General features: G+C 42.9%; 3 protein-coding genes across 4 annotated transcripts in view; all 3 read left to right on the forward strand.

The window, feature by feature from the left end:
- Window positions 1-22,164, forward strand: part of LOC111593806 (protein prickle) — a 71,946-nt gene that overhangs the window by 32,552 nt on the left and 17,230 nt on the right. The window contains exon 1 of one of the 2 annotated variants that reach the window (XM_023306832.2): window positions 11,751-11,915. The exons of the other annotated variant lie outside the window; for it this stretch is intronic. Within the exon in view, the coding sequence (XP_023162600.2) occupies window positions 11,839-11,915 (77 nt within the window). The 5' untranslated portion in view covers window positions 11,751-11,838. Of the gene's footprint in view, window positions 1-11,750; window positions 11,916-22,164 lie in introns of those variants that run through there. 2 annotated transcript variants of the gene reach the window in all.
- On the forward strand, window positions 108-2,513 carry LOC111593808. Its single transcript, XM_023306837.2, has one exon. The coding sequence runs from the start codon at window positions 125-127 to the stop codon at window positions 2,315-2,317; it is 2,193 nt and encodes a 730-aa protein (XP_023162605.2). The 5' UTR covers window positions 108-124; the 3' UTR covers window positions 2,318-2,513.
- Window positions 2,525-4,288, forward strand: LOC111593810. The gene has a single exon (XM_023306839.2). The coding sequence runs from the start codon at window positions 2,547-2,549 to the stop codon at window positions 4,272-4,274; it is 1,728 nt and encodes a 575-aa protein (XP_023162607.2). The 5' UTR covers window positions 2,525-2,546; the 3' UTR covers window positions 4,275-4,288.

Here is a 22,164-nt window from a genome sequence, read left to right on the forward strand (position 1 = left end):
CTCACTTCAATTGGAATTCGAAGTTTTGTACTTTTCTAGAGATTCCAAATCGAAATCATTCTCTAAATATACATAATTTGAATATTTAAACTATCTAGAACTGTATTTATATTTTTTCCCGACTATGGCCTCGCAGGACGCTGACAGTGGACTCGAACCGAATGATTATTCCGGACCTGAGAGCGTATTCAGATTCTCCAAGACTGGACCAGGAGTGCCGATCACAATGATCAATTTGAATCAAAATACGCAATCGTCAATCCACTGCATTCAAGACACACCGCTGAAAGCCGGTCGCAGTATTTCTCAATATAGTGAACGCATTGTCGAGGAAATAGTAAACGCTATTATAACGGAGCACCGTGGACACTTTCATGAGACATCGTCGACCTGTGACATTTCCAATTTCGGGGAGTCCGCACAAAAAGAAACTGAATCGCATGTGGACAAGCGGCTGGAGTATTGGCATGATATGTTGCAGACACGTCGTAAAATGCAGAAACGTGTCCAGGTACAGACGGGCAAAAGCCCAGAGCAGGTGCTCTTCAATCGTTCCTCAACGCTTGATAATCGCGACAAGGAGACGGTAAAACGACTCATGGACTACGCGGACCGTTTACAGCCCGAAAACCTGGCCAACAAGCCAATCAGTGTTCTAGTACAGCGTGAGGACCCCTGCACTTGCAATCTAATCGAACCCGTACCCGAAACCTGGCCAAAAGCCGAAATGCTGGGTGAAAAAAATATAGAGATCGTCGGACTGCCAAAAGTAGTGCAAGAAGAGCTGTTAGGCTCAGAGGCAGCCAATTATCAGCTGCGCCGTTGGAATTGGATGAATTCGAAAGTGCTGAATGATCGAATCGGTGAGAAATTCAATGACATATCGAAAGTGGTGAATTTCTTTCCCGATCTGGATCGTCTGCAGGTGAAGGGCATAAGCATAGCCAATATAAAGCCCAAGTCTAAAATTGAGCAGATCGGCGAGGACCTTATGCAGTCTTTATCAAGCAGCACCGAGAAAATGAGCGAAGAAGAACAATTAACGTTCAATGAATACTGGACGGAACCAGTGTTAACGGAACTCGATCTGGAGCCACAACGTCCAGACCTAGCACTCAAAGTAAATGGTCAGGAATATGTTGTGGGTGAGAAACCCTTACCCCAATGCTTTGATGCATTAACGAAATTCACTTGCGAACCGTACCAGCGGCGCTCTAAGGTTGTGCTCAAGCTGCAGAACATTGGCAGGCAAACTTTGTCGTTTCGCTGGACGCAGGGTATCTATTACTACAATTGCGGCTCACTGCTGCTGGCCAAGGACAATGAGTTCTTCTTCGATACGGACAGCTTTCGACTGACCACCAACCAGTGCTATGACGTGACTGTCTTGTATCAACCACGGAAGGTGTGCATAGCCGTTGAGCTCTGGCGTCTGCAGGTGGAGCCGCGCATATTTTGTGGCCACCATGAGTCGATACAGCTGCGTTTCCATGGCCGATGCACGGCGCCCAAAGAGTACTTAGCCCGAATCAAGGAGCTCCATTCCAATACAATTTACTTTGCAAACACAGTTGTGATGCAACAGCTGACAGAACATCTGGGCGATCTGGTGCCGCTGATTGAGCCACCGCCTGCGTGCTGTCCCTACGATCGCACTCTCGATGAACGGGAAATGTTCAACTCTTTGAATCCAGGATATAATTGTGTGCGTTTCGACGATCTGGAGGTGCTCAAGGGCATGTACAAGCTTCTAAAGAAACCGCGCGAGAAGCCCTGGGATCTCCGTTTGGAATCCATCAAAATGCTGATCATGCGCATGGAAAACGCGCTAGAGCGTACGAAAATGTTTAAAAAACTGATGATCCTACAGGAGCCGCTGTTGGGCACAGCACCCACCCTGGACATGGTGTCTCTACTGAATGAGCAGAAACAGCGTACTAGATTCATTTATGTACGCGGCGCCATATGCAATGGCATCGAGGAATGGGAGGATCTCATCTTTGTCGTCGAGGAATCTTTCTACAAGCCTGAACTGCATCGCTACTATATGCACCTCTTAGAAGAGGGCGATGAGGAGGCGAATAATGAGGAGACGCAAGCAGTTGCGCCCGAATATGAGTCCAGCTTGGAGCCTAGAATCGAGCAGCTTCTGAATGAAATCGAGACCGATAGGAGGGTCAATGTAGCGGTCATGAGGAAGCTGCATCGCTCCAAATATTTTCGTGACTCCCTCTACATACAAACCTATTCGCATTTGTGCAATATTGCCGAAAATATTGTTTCGATCATTGAGAGCACTGAGCTGGTGCCCACCTAAACTGCAAAGTTAATCTTCAGTTTAATTGTCGTTTAATTGATACCAGCTGAAATTCCTAGTTATAACAAAGAACCACAATATAGCCCAACTATGTACCTTGATTGACCTAAACTGAATTACATCAATTATTATTCACATTGTTGCTGCCTGATTTGATTGTCAGTTCAAAATCAGATGAGAATACACTCATAATCGTAGCTAGCTCAAATTAGATCCACAAACGGGCTCTATGGCAGATGAGGAGATAGTCAACATAGACTCGATTCCGGAAGTGCATAAAACAGACAGTATCATCAATGATATTATCGAGGACATCTTTCACCAGTACAAGGAATCGGACTCGCAAAGTGAGACGCAGCTCTGTCCATGCTCGACGATTAGCTTTGTGGACAACCGATTGAAATACTGGAAGAATATGATTCGTGAGCGCCGTGCTCTGCATCGAAAACTGTCGCTGGCCACGGGCAGGCTGCCAAAGGAGTTGCTCTTCAATCAGGACAATCGCGATGAGCAGACTATCAAACGTGTTCTGGATCAAGTATCGCGTAGGGATTCCAGTGCCTTATCTACCCTAACTGATAGTTGTTCGCGGCGACGTGAAAGCCATAATATTATGGAATTTGTAGGCTTACCAAAACCGATTACTATGGAGCTCGATTGTCCGGCGTATTTACGAAGCCCGTTGTTAGAGTCGCAGGTGCTTGATAAGCGTCTACAGCAGGAGAAAGCAGGTATTAAACATTTGCTAGAATTTTGTCCAAATGTCGAGTATCTTATGTTGATCGGCCGGAATATTTGGCGTAGAGACCCCTGTGTGAGAACATCCCTTCATACGATATCGAGCATTACGCCAGGCGAAATAACCGAATGTCCAACCGAGATTCTTGTAGCTCTCAATACTAATGACATAAGCTTACCTGATGCCAATTCGGAGATAGCTGTAAGCTTCAATGGCACCACTTATCGACGACATCGGCCGGAGTTTTCGCCCATTGTTGAGCGTAAGTTCGTTTGCCATCCGTACGAGTACTCCTATCGTACCATAATACACATCGAGAACAATGGCTGCCAGACGATCAACTTTAAATGGAGTTCTTCTGAGTTCTTCGCGTACAATGTAACGCTTTTCAAAAAGCCGGACGATGTGTTTGTGTTCGATAGTGAGCCCTTTATTCTGCGACCAGGCGGTGTACGTGATGTATCAGTTCTCTTCCGCCCTTGCCAGGTGGGCATCGTTAAGCAGCGGTGGCTGCTCAAGACGAGTCCCTGTATTTTCTTTCGTTTTCCCTATGCTCTGACTCTTAATATGCATGGCAAATGTACGCCACCGCGAGAGTATCTAAAGTTGCTCAAAGAGAAAAAGAAATGTAATCCCAGAAATTATTCAAATAACCGACGCAAGGTAGTACAAATAATGCCCCATTCGCTAAAAATACTTTGCCCATATAGTAGAGAGCTGGACGACAGCGAAGCTTTCAATCAGCGTAATGTGGGCTTTCATTGCGAACGCAAACTTGACATTATAGAGTTAAAAAGGTTTTTCGGTTTGGTAAAGCCGGAAAACTGTAGCTTGGAATGGGATTACAGTGTGAGCCTAATAATTGAGCTGATCTCCATCAAACAGGACACTCGATTGCGTGTCAGCCTCTTTGAGCAGCTGCAAGCGCTGCTGGCACCGTTACGTGGCCGAACAACGCCGCCGCTCAAGCTGAGTGATTCTATAAATATGCTGAAGCAACGGCAATGCACGAAGCTCATCTATGTGCGTGGAGCCATCTGCAATGGCATTGACTTGTGGGAGGAAAACTTTACAATGCTGGCGAAACAAAAGCTCAAAGGCGATAGCCGGTCACAAACTAAATTCCTTCGAGATGCCATATATATGTATACTTACAATAAGCTCTGTAATATAGCCGAAAATATTGCCTCGGTTATCGAGAGCACTGAGCATGTCTAGTATTAAACGTAATTCCAACAAATAAGCGTACATCAAAATAAAACTCTCACACACACACACACGTAAACAGCTATTAAAATACATTCAAAAGAAAAAATCTGCAACTATTTGTTAAAGGAATCATGCAGACGCGTCGAACGCAGGCGCTTATCCAATCTTTACGTAATGCTGACAATGACACCAGCGATGGCAACAAATTTTCGAACCTTTCGAAATCTATGGAAATCTCACAAAAGTTTGGCGGTTTTAAGGATGTCACTCGCCAAGATGGAAACAGACTCGTTCTCGATATTGTGAAGTCGATATTTGATGAAAAGTCGGGCGTAAATATTGCCTCCAGCTCGCGATGCTCGATCCCGGCGGGCTTCGAAGGCTCCGAGGATATGGATAAGCGTCTCAAGCGATGGCACGATACATTGCGTGATCGTGCCCGACTTCAGACGAGAATCTGTGATCGCATCGGCCGACAGCCCGAGCAGATGCTGTTCAATCTGCCCGGCTCATTGGAGCAGCGCAACAAGCACAACCTTATACGTGTAATGGACTACGCTGAGCGCATGAATCCCACCCAACGCAAACTGAAACAATATGGCGTTCTGCGCGCTAAATGTGATGCGAAGACGTGCGTCTGTCTGACGGCGGTGCGGCAGACAGTTCCGGCACCTGAACGTTCAGACGTTGTTGAATTAGAAATCTCTGGACTGTGTAATACAACTGAAAAGGAAATTTTTGGACCAAAAAAAAGACCGACGGCAAAAACCGACTGGATCAATTCGGAAAGACTCGAAAAGAGAATCGCCAAGAAAGCCAAGGACATTGGCCGGGTCCTCAATTTCTGTCCAGACGTTCCAGAACTAGAAGTGATTGGCAGTAATTTTATTTCAGTTCCAGAGCATATCGAGGATATAAATCTAATCCAAGTTAATTCATTATATTCCATAAGCAGCATAACCGGAGAGAGCTCGACTTCGACAGAGCAGTTGCCCCCTGTCGAATCGTTAGAGTTAGAGCCGAAGGTGTTCAATGTTGGCCTTAAGATCAACGACAATGTATACGTTATGGATACCGGAGACCGCATGTATTCCTCTGTAAGTTACGAGTTCTCCTTTGAGTGTTCGCCGTTCGAGCGGCAATTCAAGCAGGTTCTGCGCCTCGAGAATATCGGAAGAAGGATTTTCTTTTGTGAATGGCTGATATACGAGATGCCGGGTCACATGTGCGGCCATTGTTTCTTCTTCCAGCACAACAAATTCAAAATGTTTCCGGGCGAAGTACACATGATCAATGTTATGTTCCAGCCTCGTGCCGTATTTTTGAGCAGACAAAGATGGACATTGCGAATGTTTCCGCAACTATTTTGCAATCGGCGCAATTCTTTAACTTTGATTTTAGTTGGCAAGTCCGTCGCACCACCTGAGTATTTGCGCAAGCTCGACAAACAGTTGAACCAGGTTATCGAAAAGTCGCAGAAGGTGGAAGCTCAGGACCTGACCCACTTGCATGCCGAACTGGTGCCACTCATAGAGCCCAATGAGCGGCTGTGTCCATACGAGCGCGCTTTCGATGAACGCGAACAATTCAATGTCCTAAATTGTGGCTATCATTGTGAACGTTTTGACGATATCGAAGCGCTTCGTCGTCTCTATAATGGTATTAAGATGCCACGCGATCCGCCGTGGGACTTGCGCCTAGACACCATCAAGCGATTAATAATGCGACAGTCCGAGATAGAAAAGCGTGAAATTTATTTCCAAGATCTGCTTGACATACAAGAGACGCTCTGCTGCAGCAACGATCAGTCCCTAAGGCTCTATGACCACATTAGTGAGCGCGAGCGATCGTGTTTTATCTACGTGCGCGGCTGCATTGGCAGCGGCATCGAAGAGTGGGAGGACCTGATGATGTCCGTCGAAGAAAGCTGTTTCAAGACTGAGCTTACTTCCTTCTACAAAAGCACCTGGAAGGATTCAGTCGAAGATGCCACAACGACCAGACCCTGGCTACTTAAGCTCAAACGTGAACAGCCGAGACACTATGTGCACAGAATGATGCTGGGCAAAAAGTATTTCATAGATGCGCTCTATATGCAAACTTATACACAGCTTTGTAACATAGCCGAGAATGTGGTCTCCGTTATAGAGAGCACACAGTATATCTAAATAGTTGGTTTGTCTTGTTGTTAATTGACAGCGCCACTTGGTACAAAGTCGGTCCTTTAAAATTGTAGCATACCGTCGAGTGTTGACTGTAACAAGACAAGATATGCTACAATTATTACTTATTTCTCAGCTTAGCTAATTGCCTGCAGCATCAGCATACTTTTTGTAGTTTATCGTATAAATCTATAGTTGTGCAATAATAAATAAAAATTACAGTTGTCAGACGTGTTAGAAAATTGATTTCTAATGCGAAATCGAAGACAACTCTTTAAATCGAATTTTGGTTACACTCCCTTGGGAATAGACGCCGCTATTGATTTCTGCTTGAGTTGCCGAGGCAAATCGAAAAAAAAACTATTTCATGCTTAAGGACACACCTGTGTCCTACTATTTCGCCTGTGGGGCTAACTTTTGCCATTATTACTACGTTTTATGGCCAAAAGAATTGCCCATTTTCGTTTGGCTGGCTCTCAGAGCCAAGGCTCTAATGGCTCTTGCCTGTTGGCTGTTGCAAATGTTGCCCCCGCCGATAAAGTTTTGCCATTCCCTGCGTTCGATTTGTGCTACTTTGCATTGATTTGATGACACTTTGGGGGTTATTTTATTTGGCTAATAAACGCTCCCACATCGCTCGTCGATTGCGTGTCAAAAAGTTGTCAGTTCCCAGCTGCTAGCTCGTTGGTGTCTCTTGAAATGTGTCGACAAACGAGGTCATTATGTTTGCAATTAGCCAAATTGATTTTGTGATAGCAAGCAACCTCATACCTTTATGGCTGTACACATTTCAGCCCACATTTAGCACGCATTTAATTTGATTTCCATTTTCCTATTTTGCAGGTAAGCGAACAAGCACATTCCCATTGATTTCATATGCAATACTGGGTAAGTTTTACGGGGGCCCCCCAGGCGCCGGCTTCACACGCTGCAGCGCTCTATGGTGTCTGTCCACTCATAAATCATAAGTCAATGCACGGAAAAAAGAGCAAACATTTCCGCTCGCATTGTTTGATCCCTAATTAACCCACAGACCGCAAACAGACAAGACATCAACCGAGCGCGTTAATGTCGTCTCTCTGGCCTAATGACCAATGGCCAACAAAGCAGTTGGCCATCTACTTGTGCCGTACACAACATATTGACCAACTAACTGCCATTCATTGTGCTCCATATGTGGTCTTGGGAAATGCAGCTTGACCTTGAACTTTTCTCATTCTACTCCACTTAACGTACAATTATATATATTATGTATGTATATATATATATATGTGATTCGTTGGACTACATAGGTAATCAGGCTAAATTAATTAATTATTTTTTAATCGTTAGACTGGCTTAGCATATATAGTTCGTTATTTTTCCTAATACAATTTTCCAAATGGGCTAACTTAATAGATATATAGATAAATATGTGAAAATATCTGTTGATGGGATAAAATTTGATTGCAATTCATTAACTATACGGATCGCATATTGATTGTAAATTAATTTAAATTGAGAATACCTCTAGCTCAGGTCATCGCGACTGCACTGAAACCATCTTATGCGAAAATACACTACAACTAGAATATTTTAAAATATTTTTAATGAACATAAAATATACAAGGTAGTTGCATTATTTTAGTATAATTTTCACAATGTCTATTGGCTATGGCAACAACATTTTCTATCAATTGTCCGACTGACAGCAATATTTTGAATACTATTCAAAATACAATATATTTCTAGTGCACAGCCGATTCGAGGTTTTGTACTTGATTATTATTAATCTGAAATAATTTGAGCTAAAATATAAGTTGCGCACAAAAAGTGTTGCATCTTTTGGGCGCTTTTATAAAACAACAGCGCCATCTATGGCTCGTAGGTGGATAGTGAACCAGGGAACATAACATAGAAATTCGTTCGTTAACAGCTCATTAACATAATCCACAAAAATCAAATAAATTAATAATAAATAATAATAAAAAAACTTTATTAATTATTATCACTGTAATTTAATAGAATTATAAAAAAGGTAGATTCATTTTAAAATCAACAATAGAAAATACTTATTATACATGTTGCTTGTTAAGGCATTATTCAATGCGTCCCAAAAGTAGACAACATTCAAGTTAACAGCAACAAGAGTGTCGACAGCGCACTTTAACATTTGTGGCATGTGCGAGTGCGCAGTTTGAGAGCGACAGCGCATGCGAACGGTTTGCACCTGTTGCCAGCGCGCATTATATTCGCTTTCTTGTTATTGCGGATCGGGTCTCGGGGTCGAGCACGCTGCCAGTTTGTCGTGCGCCAGATCTGTCGTTTACCGTTGCTCGTGTTTGAGTTGCCCAAAGCTTAGCAGCCCAAGCAGCAGCAGCAAAAAATTGTCCGCAAATCAATATCAAAATTTGTAGTGCAGTGTCAAAGGATAAGCAACAAATTGCGAGTCGCGAATTGCAGGGCTGGGCCAAAAGTTAAGGCCAGTTCCAAAAGTTGGATAAGCCGCTCAGCAGCGCGGCAAAGTGTTAAAAGGTGCGTCGCTTCGATGTCTACATTGTCAACAGTGCGATACACAATAATAACAACAACAACAAAAATCCAAATAAAAAAATTAAACATAAAAAGGTTCACAAGATAAAAAACCAAAATGAAATTCGAAACTGATTTGAAATGCGAAGCACAGGCGTCATTGCGGCTGGCTTAACGACTGTATGTCTCTCTGTGTGTATGGTTGTGTGTGTGTGTGCTTGTAATATTTTTTATTTTTATCAGCGCGGCGAGAATCGAGCGATCATTATGAAATTTGATGGTTGCATACGAATGACTTAGGCAACGAACTTGTGCCAGCAGCAACTTAATGACCATTCATAACGCACTCTATTTGATTCATTTGCTTGATGCGTCTCTCGCGCACTTTCACCACGCTACACGCTGCAAATGAAGTCATAACCAAATAAGCCAACCAACCAAACAGCGCCATAAAAAACTATCAACCACATACATAAAAAAAACACTTGCGCAAAGCCATATAAAGCCAGTTGAAATAGTTGCAAATAATTTGATTATTGACGACGGCGGCGGCGGCGGCTTTCTCTATGCAGCTTCTGATCCAATTACGTGCGTCCAAAAACTCCCACAATGACATGATCTCTAACATGGCTGCAATGTGTCAACAATGGCTTGTTAGCCCAGCAACCATTGGCATCTGCACTCTGTGTGTGGGCCGTTTGCAAAGCAAGGCAAAAACAAAGTAAAAACATGTTATGTTAAGACCCTGGTGTGTACACCTTATTGACAGCCAGTGTAATGTAACTTTGTGTCTCCGTGTGGGCGCTGGCTGGCTTGGTTAAGTTATCTGTGATTTCTAATTGCCTGACATGCCAATTAATGTGGATTGGCTATTGGCTATTGGCAATTGGCAATGGGCAATTGGCAATTCGCTTTATTGGGTTAAATGCCACAAGCCAAAACTTCAAGCCACAGACTGCAGCGAGAGTGTAAATTGCAATAGACTCATTGGCTATGCAGACGCTATGGCTTTTGGCGGGCTGGTCGCGTAACGCCTTCATTAAAACTGGCAACTGTGGATGCTACCATTTTCTGCGCTGCACCAAAAGAAGAAGAAACACTTTTTAATTAAAACTAGACGCAGCAGCCGTTGCAGCAACAGCAGCAGCTCTTGGTGTCTATTTGATTGACAAGCGGAACTGGTAACCAAAACGGGTGCGAGGGGGCCTGAGCAAGATACAGGTTAATTGTGTCCATTTAGCCAGGCCGATGCCAATGGTGGTGGAAAGTGCCAGGGCAGCAAGGCCTGCAATTTTGTGGCCATATTTTATGATTACGCAGCTAACTAAACTACGAAATTCTTTTCGCTTTGGCGTTAATTATGCTGCCCGGCGGCTATAGCCAAAAAAAAAAAATTGGAAAAAAAAACTAAGCTGTTGTTTATGGCCAAGAAATGGTTAACAGCCAATTACGGCCACAAGACTTTCTCTAGCCAAATTGCCGGACTGTATTAATTTGTTAGTTTCACGCAATTGTCAGAGCGTAAACAATGTCTTTTTTTTTGTTTAATGTGCATCGATTTATAGCTAACGCCTCACAAACCAAATAAACAACAGCCGAAGATGTTTACAGTTATTTATAGATTTAGCATAACAACAGCAGCGAGTGTGTCAGTGTGTGTGTTGTGGGTCAACAACCGTTTAACAGCAATGCTTCTTGTAGTAGCATCTGAGCATCAGTCAAGTTCGTTGCCTAAGTCTTTCGTCTCGGCGCATTCCTTTTTCATATAAAAATTGTTAATATTTTTCTTCTTTTTTTTGGCGCATTAATCATTTCCATATCAAAAATGCTTTTATGCCTTTTTGGGCGCTAATTGAGCATTTTTTCTGTTGTCCAGCAATTAGCCAAATATTGTTGCGTCTTTTGTTTGTCGTTGGGATTTTTTGTCTTCTCCTTTACATAGCGATTCGCTGCCTATTCATAAATCATAAAAAAATAGCCAAAAAATAGCTGGTCATAAATTAATTAGGCAACTTTACGACTATTTAAAGGAGGAAGTTTGCTGCTAATGATGATCTGCCTTGCTCTGCTGAGAATGGGCGCAAGCGCTGTGATAAATGATAAATGATAGTGCAGTCAGCTTGAAAAAGTTGCCGTTGCCTCAATTGCCCAGCCTGACTGACTGCCATGATCATCATCATGATCATCATTATCGATATGCGTTGCAATTGTAACTGTCAAGCTGTCCACTTGCGTTAGCGTGCAAATCATCTTTGAAATAGATAAAAAACAACTGGTTCACAGCCGTCGCTTTGGGCGATTCGAAATCGATCTTCGAATCTGTAAATGGAGCGAACGCTGTATTTTGATTGCATTTGACATACAACAACACGTAACAGCTTGACTCTCAGATAAGACACGACTCGCTTTTAATTAAAGCGCAGCCAACAACGCGCCCACACCTCTTCCCCTCTCCACCTCTCCACCTCTATCTCTCTCCTTCTTTCAATACATTTGATTTGCATTTGTGTTTCCCTTTTTGCCATTTCGATGCAATTAAGTTTTTCATTTAAAAGCCAATCAATTTGCCAAGACCAAAAATAAAAAACATTTTGCACCGCTTAATGATCGAGTAGCCCAGCAGCCATTAGCCAAGGCGTTAGATGTTTATCGACTTCAATGAAATATGAGACAGCAGTAGACAATGGCTCATTAGAGCGCCTAGCATAGACTAAAACGCTTGGGCCCAAAACAAGTTTTGGCTGCTTAAAAGCCTCGACTTTGTTTTTTAGGTCTGGCTAAACTGTGTTATTAGAATTTCCACAGTCGGCGTAAGCTGAGAGAATTTTGTCTAAATTATAGTTCGGGCTGCCACATAAAATATACAAACAAGTTAATCCATTAGCGGGCGCGGTCATCAGATGCCATGGCTGGTTGCCTCTTCTTCACTTGACGTCTGCCAACAGCAACAACAACTCGTTGCATACAGTTATAACTGGTAAATCGTATATTGTAGCGCCTGTTATTAACCACATAGCTCTAGCTTTGTACTCAAACCATTCGTATGCTAATATCGAATATGTGTCAGCAGCAGCGGCAGCATCAGCTCGAGCATCTGACTTTGATCCACGTTGAAAATTATGATATTTACTATTTACGGTACTCATCCACAGAGGTCGCCAGCTAAATGAGCCGTCTTCTAGCGGCATCTAAGCCGATGACTAAACCTGAAGGCTTGTGGCATTGTTTGAGATGTTGATAACACAATTTTCAAAAAAGTGGGAAAAGAAGTGGGAAGAAGAAAAAGATCACTTGAGTGCGGCTTTCACATGGCTTACCAAGAATTTGAGTTTGCGGTTAGCTTTTTCAGATTCGTTTGGCTTCAATTTTTTTATTTTATTTTGGAGTGACTTCTGTGTATCTTTGCGTTGGCTGCCGCATGTAGCATGTGGCATGTGGGCGTCCTAGACAACAAACAGGCAGCGACAAAGGGCGTTATTAGTTCAAAGTCGTGAACGGGCGTGGGCCAACTGCTGCAGGTACTCCAAGATGTCCTAGATAGCAGCGAGTGTAAAACAGTTTTCCAGCTAACTGCCTAGTTGACTGACCCCCTCCACAATTGTGATTTACAATTGCTGGCTAACAGTTGTAAACGTGGCCAAAAAGTAAACCAAGACAAAGCAATTGACTCCTTAACCCGCATTGCTGTGCAAATTAATAGCTGCAATTGCAGCGAATATGCATAAATAGCAATAAAACTAATTGCAAGGCTTCGTCTGTCTGTCTTTCTGTCTTTCTCTCTGTCATTTTCCACGCAATTTTCACGCAAGAGAAGAGAAAAAAGCGCCGCTAGCATTGAAAACTTGGCAACTTGACAAATGTTGCGTTGCAATAAAATTGTAAAACGTAAAAAGAAATCAAATAATAATAAAAGTAGTCATAATAAAAGAGCACAGCATAAAACTAGACAAGGCAATTGCAGCTAGCTTGATTGATGGCAGCGCCGCCAGCTACAACAGCAGCAAAACAGCAGCAGCGGCAACAGTTGCTGCCAATTTAGCCAGACTGGTGTCAGCTGCTGGCAGGGCTGACTGTCTGACTGACTGTCAAAATCAAAGCCAGAATGCAAATGCCTGAATCGCACGGCGCACAGTAGAAACTTGGCCTGCAGCATCAGCGATTCCAATCAATTAGCTGTTGCTGTTACTGTTGCTCTTGTCTCGGCCATTGGGTCAAGTCGATATTCAATAAACTATCGTATTTTATTGATAAATTATGCGCTGACTATCGCGACACCGATCGGCGTCGCTTTACACATGTCCGTGCTTGTGTATCAATAAATACTAACGGTAATTGCAGTAAGATCTACCCCCCACTAGCCTCTCTCTCTTTCACTCTTAAGTCTCTGGATCACACACACACAGCTTCCCATCGGCCAACATCGCCGGAAGTCTCTGTGCGGCAAATACTCAAGTCTCTTGGGCTTTTTTTCTTGTGGTTTTGTTTGTCTGACGTTGTTGCAACACTTCTCGACTCCAGTTTAGTTGCTCAGGCCCGCTTAGGCTATAGCAACTGTATCATTAAATTGGTAACACATTAAGACTCAACTTTCATACCGGATAACCCATATTTTCTATTATTTTGTATTTCATTATTATTTTAGCTGCTGGCAGCTTTTGTTTAACAATTTTTGAATAGGTTTTGTCTCTAATGAATTGTTGTTATTCAGTCTGCAGCGGAACTTGTTAATTTTGTTATTTTTAGTAAAAGCAGGAAGAAGTTTATGATTGTTTTTGATCATTCTTCATAATTCATTTGTACTTAAGTTACTTACACTGAAGTGTGGATATATAATTTTATCAATAGGTAGATGAAAGTTCTTAAAGTATCTGATCTCATAGAGTAATGTAGCTTACAACTCGTTTAATATCTACATCCATTCGGGTACTGATACTGATAATATTCTTAAGTTTCCTTTGAGCAGCCTTTACTCTCTCAACTGAAATTATATTAAGCTTGGAATCATCTAGAAGCATTGTTTTGTTAATTGATTGTTAAGTTTCCTTATATATTAGCCATTCATTCATTAGGTATAACTATGAATTTAAATTTAAATTATGCAGCTCTCACCTCTCTGCTCTCGTCATTTCTCTGCTAATCAGCTAGCAATCATCTAAAGGCGAATCTTTCTGATTTATCTACTTGCCTTTCTATCCACTCATTAATATAATATTTAAATTCCAATTACTGAGTTGCATTTCTATCTGATCTAAAGCTACTTCACATCTGATCTCTGCCTCTCTTTTGCACCTTTTCTCTGCCTCCATTCATGTGATCGGTATTCAAATTCCACTTATTAGTTTCTCAGTCAAGATATGTTCCCACTTCACACCGAACTTAATTATTTTTTGAAGCGTATCAGCGCTTCGGTTCTGATTTTGTAAGCTGTACATTAAGAGCTGTTGCATTTTATGATTATTGTGTGATCGCGTTTTAATCACATGCAATTGAACCGAGTTGAGAGTTGGAGCTGACTCTAAGCTTTAGTGGCACATGTGAAAGATGGCCAAGTGCGGCATTTCTTTGGCACTTGGAACGGGTTTGCTGCAGCTAATCACACCCGCAGCGGCTGCTCCAGCTGGAGTTGGAGTTGAAGCTGCAGCTCTGGAGGCTTCTAACTGCGAATCGCTTTGCCCACATTCACATCGCGTGCTGCGGTTTTTCTCTTTGGTTGTTGTTTGTGCAGCGAAACATTGTTGTGGCAACTGCAGTTGTTGTTATTGCTGTTGTTGCTGTTTGGCTGGAAATCATCTTCAACTTTAGAGTTTTTACCGGAAGCCAAATGCCAGCCAGCCAACTAGCTATCTGGTTTGTTTATGTAGGCGGCGACCAGTTATGATTGCATTTGCTTTCCTCTAGTTGTTCTTTATAATTCAATTATGTGCACGTATGTCAGGTACACTTACAGCCTCAGCCACCGGTAGACGTAGAGGTACATAAGTACAGGTGTGTTTATTTACTCTCCTTGCCAAGTGCATTTCATGGCAGTTAAGTCACATACAGTTGACTTGCTTAACTATGATTCAAGTTGAAGTAGCCGCGGGCTTCACGAATGGCCATTCATATGCAATTTTCAAAAATTGGCATAAAAACTAGAGCAGCCAACAAGTTTAAGGAAAGGTATGTCGGCGATAAGGCAGCATACTAAATAGTTGATATACATATGTATAAGTCAAATATCAGATTTTATAAGATGCTTAACTGGTTAAGTTTTTATGTCTTGGCAGCTCAAACTGTTTTTGTGATAGTCGACGGTCGACTTTTGATCAATGGAAGTTTTCAATACATTTGTTAATTCCTAATGGAATTTCTAAGATTTTTTCAAATTTTAATAAATAATTTTTATCAATGAAACTTTTAAGGTTTTTAAATATTCCATTCTATTTTGAAGCGTTTTTTATTTCTGATCGTTGGAATTATAAAATTTATTTATATTTTTAAAACACTTTATTTTTTTAATTTTTTTTATTTAATTAGAAATTATGTTTAAAATGTAATTTAAAGCAGAAAATTGTTTCTCAATAATTTGCAAGATTTTTTCAATAAATAAAACTCAAAATTTTTTAAGATTTGCTAAATGAAATTCCCAACTTTTTCAAATTTCAATCACTGGAATTTTTCCAATGCATTTTTTGTTCAGCTTTATTGATGGACAGCTGAATGTCAAACTTTTTTAAGATCGTATTCATGCACGGCTTACACACACTTTGGGCAGCAGCTGCTGCATTCATAACTTCCAGATAATGCCAATATTATAAGCTGGATCCATTAGCCGCTTGAACAACGCCTTCCACGCCGGATGGCTAGCACAAGATAGAAAGAGAGGTCTTTGGCTAAGAGCACACAGTGTAAAGCGGCTTAATGCACGCACACACAGACAGAGAGATGTGGCTGACAGTTGCTAAGCTGCAATTGCTGCCAAGGCTTTGGCCAACACTCAAAGTGGCCGCCACGGTGCAACTTATGGGGCTGCAGTTGCAGTTGGAGTTGCAGTGGCTGCTGCAGCTGATGATGATGAAGATGAAGATGAAGTTATTATTATCTGACAAGGGCATCAGCACACGGCATACTGACTGCCTGGCTGGAAGCACTTAGCGCTGGGTTCCTCTCATTTTAGCTATCTCTATTAGAGGCGTGACTAACAGCCGCCCTCCCAGCCCGCAGCCATCGGTCTAGTGGTAAATGTGTACGCTTTGCTATTTGCTGAGCAGCAGCCATCATTATTCGATGTGTAAACGGCGGCAGTATCCGCAAATTTGATTAGCTTCAACTGCAGCTCAACTGCTGCATCGACCGATCCAATGCTTCTGCCACAAGATGCTATCTCGATGCAGACTCGAAAGTGTTAGATTTTCTTGATGCTTTTTTGTTCTCTACTCTGTTCTGTGCTGCATACGAAACGAGGCATTTGGAAAGTCTAGAAAATTATATGCAGCAGCCACAGCCGCCGGCCCGATCGGCTCGATCAGTGTTGAATTCATTTTTACTTTTCAGCTGTGAAAGTGGCCAATAGTCAATCCATAAATCGTGCAGCTCCCACCAATTAGTGTACCGCTTGACAATGTAGACAATCAAAAGTTCAAATGAAAAAGAAAGCCATAAAAATAAAAATAAAAATAAATTTATATATATTCAAATGTACATATAAATTCCAGTGCAACACAAAAAGAAAATTTATTTAAAAAACGAAAGAAAAAAAATGTCAATGCTAACAAGCAGTGGCCAGGAGAAAAAAGAGCCAATGAACTACGGAAAATAATTACAAGCCCAGAACAATAATAATAAGCAGCAACAGCAACATGAGCAGCCTGTCAGCAACTGCAGCAACTGCTGCAGCAGCCTCAGCATCAGCAGCAGCAGCAACATCGAATGCTGCCACAGCGACGGGCAGCTTGGAGCCGGCAGTGGTGCCACGTACCGCCAATTTGCTGGCATGCAAACAATGGTGGCGCGTCTGCTTCTTGTATGGCGACCAGCAGAAATATTATCGACAGCTCTATAGCAAAGCGGCTGCCCAGAGACTGGCGGCCAGTGGCAACAGCGCCAACGAGGCTAATCATGAAAATGACAATGCCAGCAGCAACAGCAACAGCAACAAAAATAACTGCCAATCGAGGGGAACGGGCGATGAGTACGATACGGTTGGCTTTGGCACTGGCGATTGCGATTTTATCGCAGCGCAATTAGATGCCAGCGAAGATGCGGACGATGGCATCGATCTGGGCGATAGCAACCTCCAACAACAGCAGCAGCGTAACAGAAACCCAACAGCAACAGCAACAGCTACGAGCAACCGTCCGCTGTTTCCCGCCAAATGTGAAACATCGACAACGACGCCGCGTCGCAGCAAAAAGCTGTTGCGCTCGCTGCGTGCACATGTCAAGGGCGAGCCCAAACACAAGGAGCAGCAACAGCAGCAGCAGCAGCAGCAACAGTTGCCGCCAGAGGAGCCTACCAAACGCAATGCCAAGGTGACCGTGCTGGACGATCCCTTTTTATTCGGCATCGATGCGGATCATTTGGGCGATCTGATCCGTGGCAAGCACTACAATACCACGGATGCCACCGAGCACATAGCCAAGTACTATAGCATGCAGCTGGAGCAACAACTGGAGTCGAGCTGCACCGCTCAGGTGTTGGAAATCATTGAACAGTCCGAGGAGGAGCTGCTGGAGGAGCCGAAGCCAGCGTTGCCACCCAAGCAGAAGCAGCAGCGCGCTGCACCGCCGCCACCCGCACGCAGCAGCGCACCAACAATACCAGCAGACGGAGCTGAGTTGCAACCGCTTACCGCCAGCGATCTTAAATTTCTGAACTTGAGCCTGCGCCAACGCAGTTTGCCGCGCAGCATGAAGCCGTTTAAGGATCCGCATGATATTAGTTTCACTTTCAATGAGCTCAACAGCTCTAACTGCAGCGCCGCTCAGCCACCGGAAGTGGTTGTCGGCATTACTGAAACGGATCCAGCAGCAGCAGCAGGAGCAAGAACAACAGAAGCAATCGCATCCAGCACACAGCAGGAGTCAAATGAGTGAGTAACTTTTTAGCCCCCCTCTTCGATCATTTGTCAGATGCAATATCGCTGACAATTTAAATGCATAACTTTGCTGCTGGCTGGTTGCTGGTTGCTGGTGGTGGTGCCCTGTGCAAATAATGATTGATTACCCGGCAGCAGCAGCGACAGCCAACAACTTGTTGCGCAAGTTGGCAGCAACAGAAGTCAATGAACACACATTGCGTGTTCTCTACACAGCGCAAAACCGCAAACTGCACGCAACAGCAACGCACAGCAACAACAACTTGTTCTCAGTGTTGTTGTTGTTGGAGCTGCTGAAATTGAAACCAATGCGAGACGCTTGACTGTTAGCTCGGCTGACTGACCGGCCGGCCGGTTTCGCTTGTTGCTGTGTGCATGCGCATCACTCACTCAGCAGCAGCAGCAACAACTGAGCGACAGCGACAACGACAACAGCATTGGCATCTCATGCTCGGGTTACGCATACGCCGCATTTGCCGGCAGCAACGGCAACAGCGACAGCGACAGCGACTGCCAAAGTGTGATTTACCAATGCCTTTTGTCTGGCGCGGCTCGCTTTACATAAACATGAGCAAAAGTCGCTGTTTCTGTTGCCGCTGCTGCTGCTGCTGCTGTGGCGGCTCATGTCATGATTGTGCATAATGCCATGCAAATATTGTGGCCCTAAGTTATTGTGTTTGTGCAGCACGCAGCTTATGAAATATGGGCGCTGGCTGGCTGCTGCCTGGCTAGCTACTCTGCCCTCGCTCTGCCAGGGAAGAGCGCATTAGAGTGGGCCCAAAAAAATGCGCAAATGCAATTGTTCTACAGTGTCATGACATTGCCTGTTTTGGCCGTCGGGCAGTCGAATATATTGCATATATTGTTATGTTATTGAAGCTCTGCAGCTCCTTATGATTTACAATGCATGCGCAAAACAAAAGACTTAGGCAACGAACTTGCCCACAGGCCTAACAAAACGGAATGCAGACAGCGAAAAAGCGACAAAGCCAAACAGAAGCATAAAAAAAACACAACTCAATTAGCTGCCGCTGCTGCTGCCTCAGCTTTTGCATTCAAGCAGGCAATGGGTTTAATCAATGCATTTCAAATGGGCTGACAACAGGAAAGGCCCGCCAGCCCATGGAAACGAACTTAGAACGCACTCGCAAAACATAATTAATAATAATAACAGACGCCGTTTTGATGCCGCCTGACAGCCAACTGCCAGCAGCTAAATAGAAATTACTGTAAAGGCCAAAACAAAAACAAAAAGCAGCAGCAGAGGAATTTCATATTGAGAATTCAGTAGCTGCGCTGCCATTTGCCACACGCGAGTCAAGCGAATTAGCCCCGCAGCCAGTCCGTATGCCTCTCTATACCCATCTCTCTCATTACCTCTCCCTCTCTCTCTCTCCCAGACAACATTTCAACAGTTCTTAATGCACCCACTGATATATACTGCACGTTTTAATTGCAACTTTTCACGACTCTTAATGAAGTTATTAAAAAATTGCCCGGCAATCATTTAAGCTGAACTCGCTAACTCTAACTCCGAATGGCCATCGCCAGTTGGTCATCGTCTTAATAGCTGCAGGTTTTACCAGAATCTTACAGCAGTCCAGTCCACTCCAGTTGAGCCAATCGTTGCTGTGCTCAGCTCGTGTCTAAGCATTCAATTCAATCTTAACTACCATCGACAGTTGCATAAATCTCGAGCTTTACTTGACTTTAGCTGCTCTCGCCACATAAACTATGTGCTATATAGCTGGCTAAGCAGGGCTTAAATGACTCCTCTCGACTTTGCTTTTTACGACAACAGCGCACGTAGTTCCTTTTCTTTTTTGTTCTAATGACAATTCTAATGTCTCTGTCTCTCTTGCTCGAAACATAATTACCCATAAGGCAATGTGTAAAGTGCTTAGGCATTTGCCTAATGAGCAACTAAATAGTTACAGCCAGAATGACTCAATCAGAGTTACTCTTTAAAGCTATACAGGAACTGATAGAGCTTAAATATTGTCTATACAAACCCATGCAATTTATGACCTTATACCTATAAGCTGATTATATATTAAGTTTCGGCCACATGATCTACAGTTGTAGAACACTTTGTATGACGGCAGAGCAGAGTACATGAAATAAGTTTATGGTTTTAAACTCACGTATAAGACAGGAGACAATGCTTACCAAGTTCATAAATACAAACAGACGAACAGAGCTCTAAACATTTAGGCAACTTGAGCTGACTCTTACACACACATGCATAACTACTATAAAATTAAATTCCTATAAAATAACAACTATAAAAATAGACTATAAAATATTTCCAAAAGAAAGACAAATGACAAATTTATTTAAAAAAAAACACTAAGAATCCGGGTTTAAGTCCAAGGCAAGCATATAGAGTAAATATCATTGTCTACACATCACATTGTCTTAGCTCAAAATCAAAGCTGTTTATCTATAAGTCACTTAAGAACCTGGGCATATGTCGCCCGTGCATTAGCACTCTCAGCTCAGACGCAGACTATTTGTTTATTCAGTTCATTTAGACAATACAATTTATTGCCACATGAACTAACTACAAAAGGAAAAGACACAGAAGAATTTCTAAAAATAGGTGTAGGCATTTTGTGATAGATAATACACACATAAATCTGTGGCATTGCCATTGTAAATGTTTTTGTTGTAATACACAAAATTTCCATGTAAATTGCTATGCATAAACAATAGTTACGAGCGAGGCGACTATTTGTCAGGGCAAACACTTCAACGCCTGCCAGTAAGACACTTATATTGATTTTGTTTTTAATTAAGAAAGCCATTAAGGGCACTTGGGCAACAGCAACTGCAGCAGCGGCGGCAGCAGCAACTGTTGTTTATGCCAAGATCCACTGGCACATTTGCCATTTGAGCCAAAAGCGCCTGACAAATGAGTTTTGGGCGTTACTGAGGCATTTCAGTGTGACTGGGCTGTTGCTGTTACTGAAGCTGTTGCTGTTGCAGATGCAACTTAATTACAAAAACAAAATGCAACAAATCTTGTGAGTGCATGCAACTGGCAATGCCAGCCAGACAATTGGCCAGCTTGCCAAACAGTTGCCTGCCAAGTGCCATTTGCAAAGGTGGAGTCGTCGACTTCGACTCCAACTCCGACTCCGACTGAGAGGTAGACCATGGCAGACGGCGCCAGTAACTTGCCAGAGAGAGGAGTACAACAAGTGAGCCGCCTCTTGATTTATTTATGCAAAGCGATAAAATATGATTTTGTCCCTGTGAAAATAAGGCAGGCCATTAAAGTCATGTTGTTCCTTAAAGAAATAAACTCTTAAACTCTTTACGCACTCTGTCTCTCTCTTGCGCGCATGTTTGCCATGCTAATTACTTTGGCCTGCTCGCCAGGGGTTTTTATGTAGCCCGTATATGTTTGTATCTTACACAACAATTGCGTCGCATATTAATTGTGTATTCGGTTAAAGCGTGATTTCTGAGCCGCGATAATGGCCATAAGCTTAAGTTGCCCTTCCACGCGTTTCGGGGCATTTCTTAAGCGCTTAAGCAGCTGTCAAAGTGTCCAAACGCAAATCACTTGGGGCATGTCCGATTGCCAGATATCCGAAGGCACCAAAAGAAATTGAAATCGTTTTCTCGCATCGAGAGCTGAGTGCGTGAGACACACAAAGAACATGAGATGTCAGAAATAGTTCAGGAAAGTGAATTGACAAAATTTTCCTGCACAAATGTGAATTATCATCAGCTTTTGATCTCTCTGCGTTCTACGCCCGAACCCAAAAGCGAAATAAAATATATATTTTTAAGTAACTTAAAATCTTCTCATGTTTCAGTATCAACATCTTCACTATCTTCCCACTTTACTCATATTCATTAATTCTATGACATGAAATGGTATTTGTCATCTCTAAAATATATCGTTTCAATATCGTGTCACGCTGCCTTCGCTAACCAGACTCACAGAATTCCTGCCATTCTGCCAACTCACGATACATTTTGTTTAGCTTCAGCATGTCTGCGCCCACGTTAGCCAATTGGTCATGGATATTTTTTTCATACACACACACACATATACACTCACACACACGGTCGCAGACTATGAGATGAAGTGCGTATTTTGGCATTATGCAGATCAGTTTGGCCGCCTTTTGTTGCC

The sequence above is a fragment of the Drosophila hydei genome, unplaced genomic scaffold, assembly GCF_003285905.1.
Source record: "Drosophila hydei strain 15085-1641.00,03,60 unplaced genomic scaffold, DhydRS2 tig00008122-arrow-pilon, whole genome shotgun sequence".
NCBI classification, from domain to species: Eukaryota; Metazoa; Arthropoda; class Insecta; order Diptera; family Drosophilidae; genus Drosophila; species Drosophila hydei.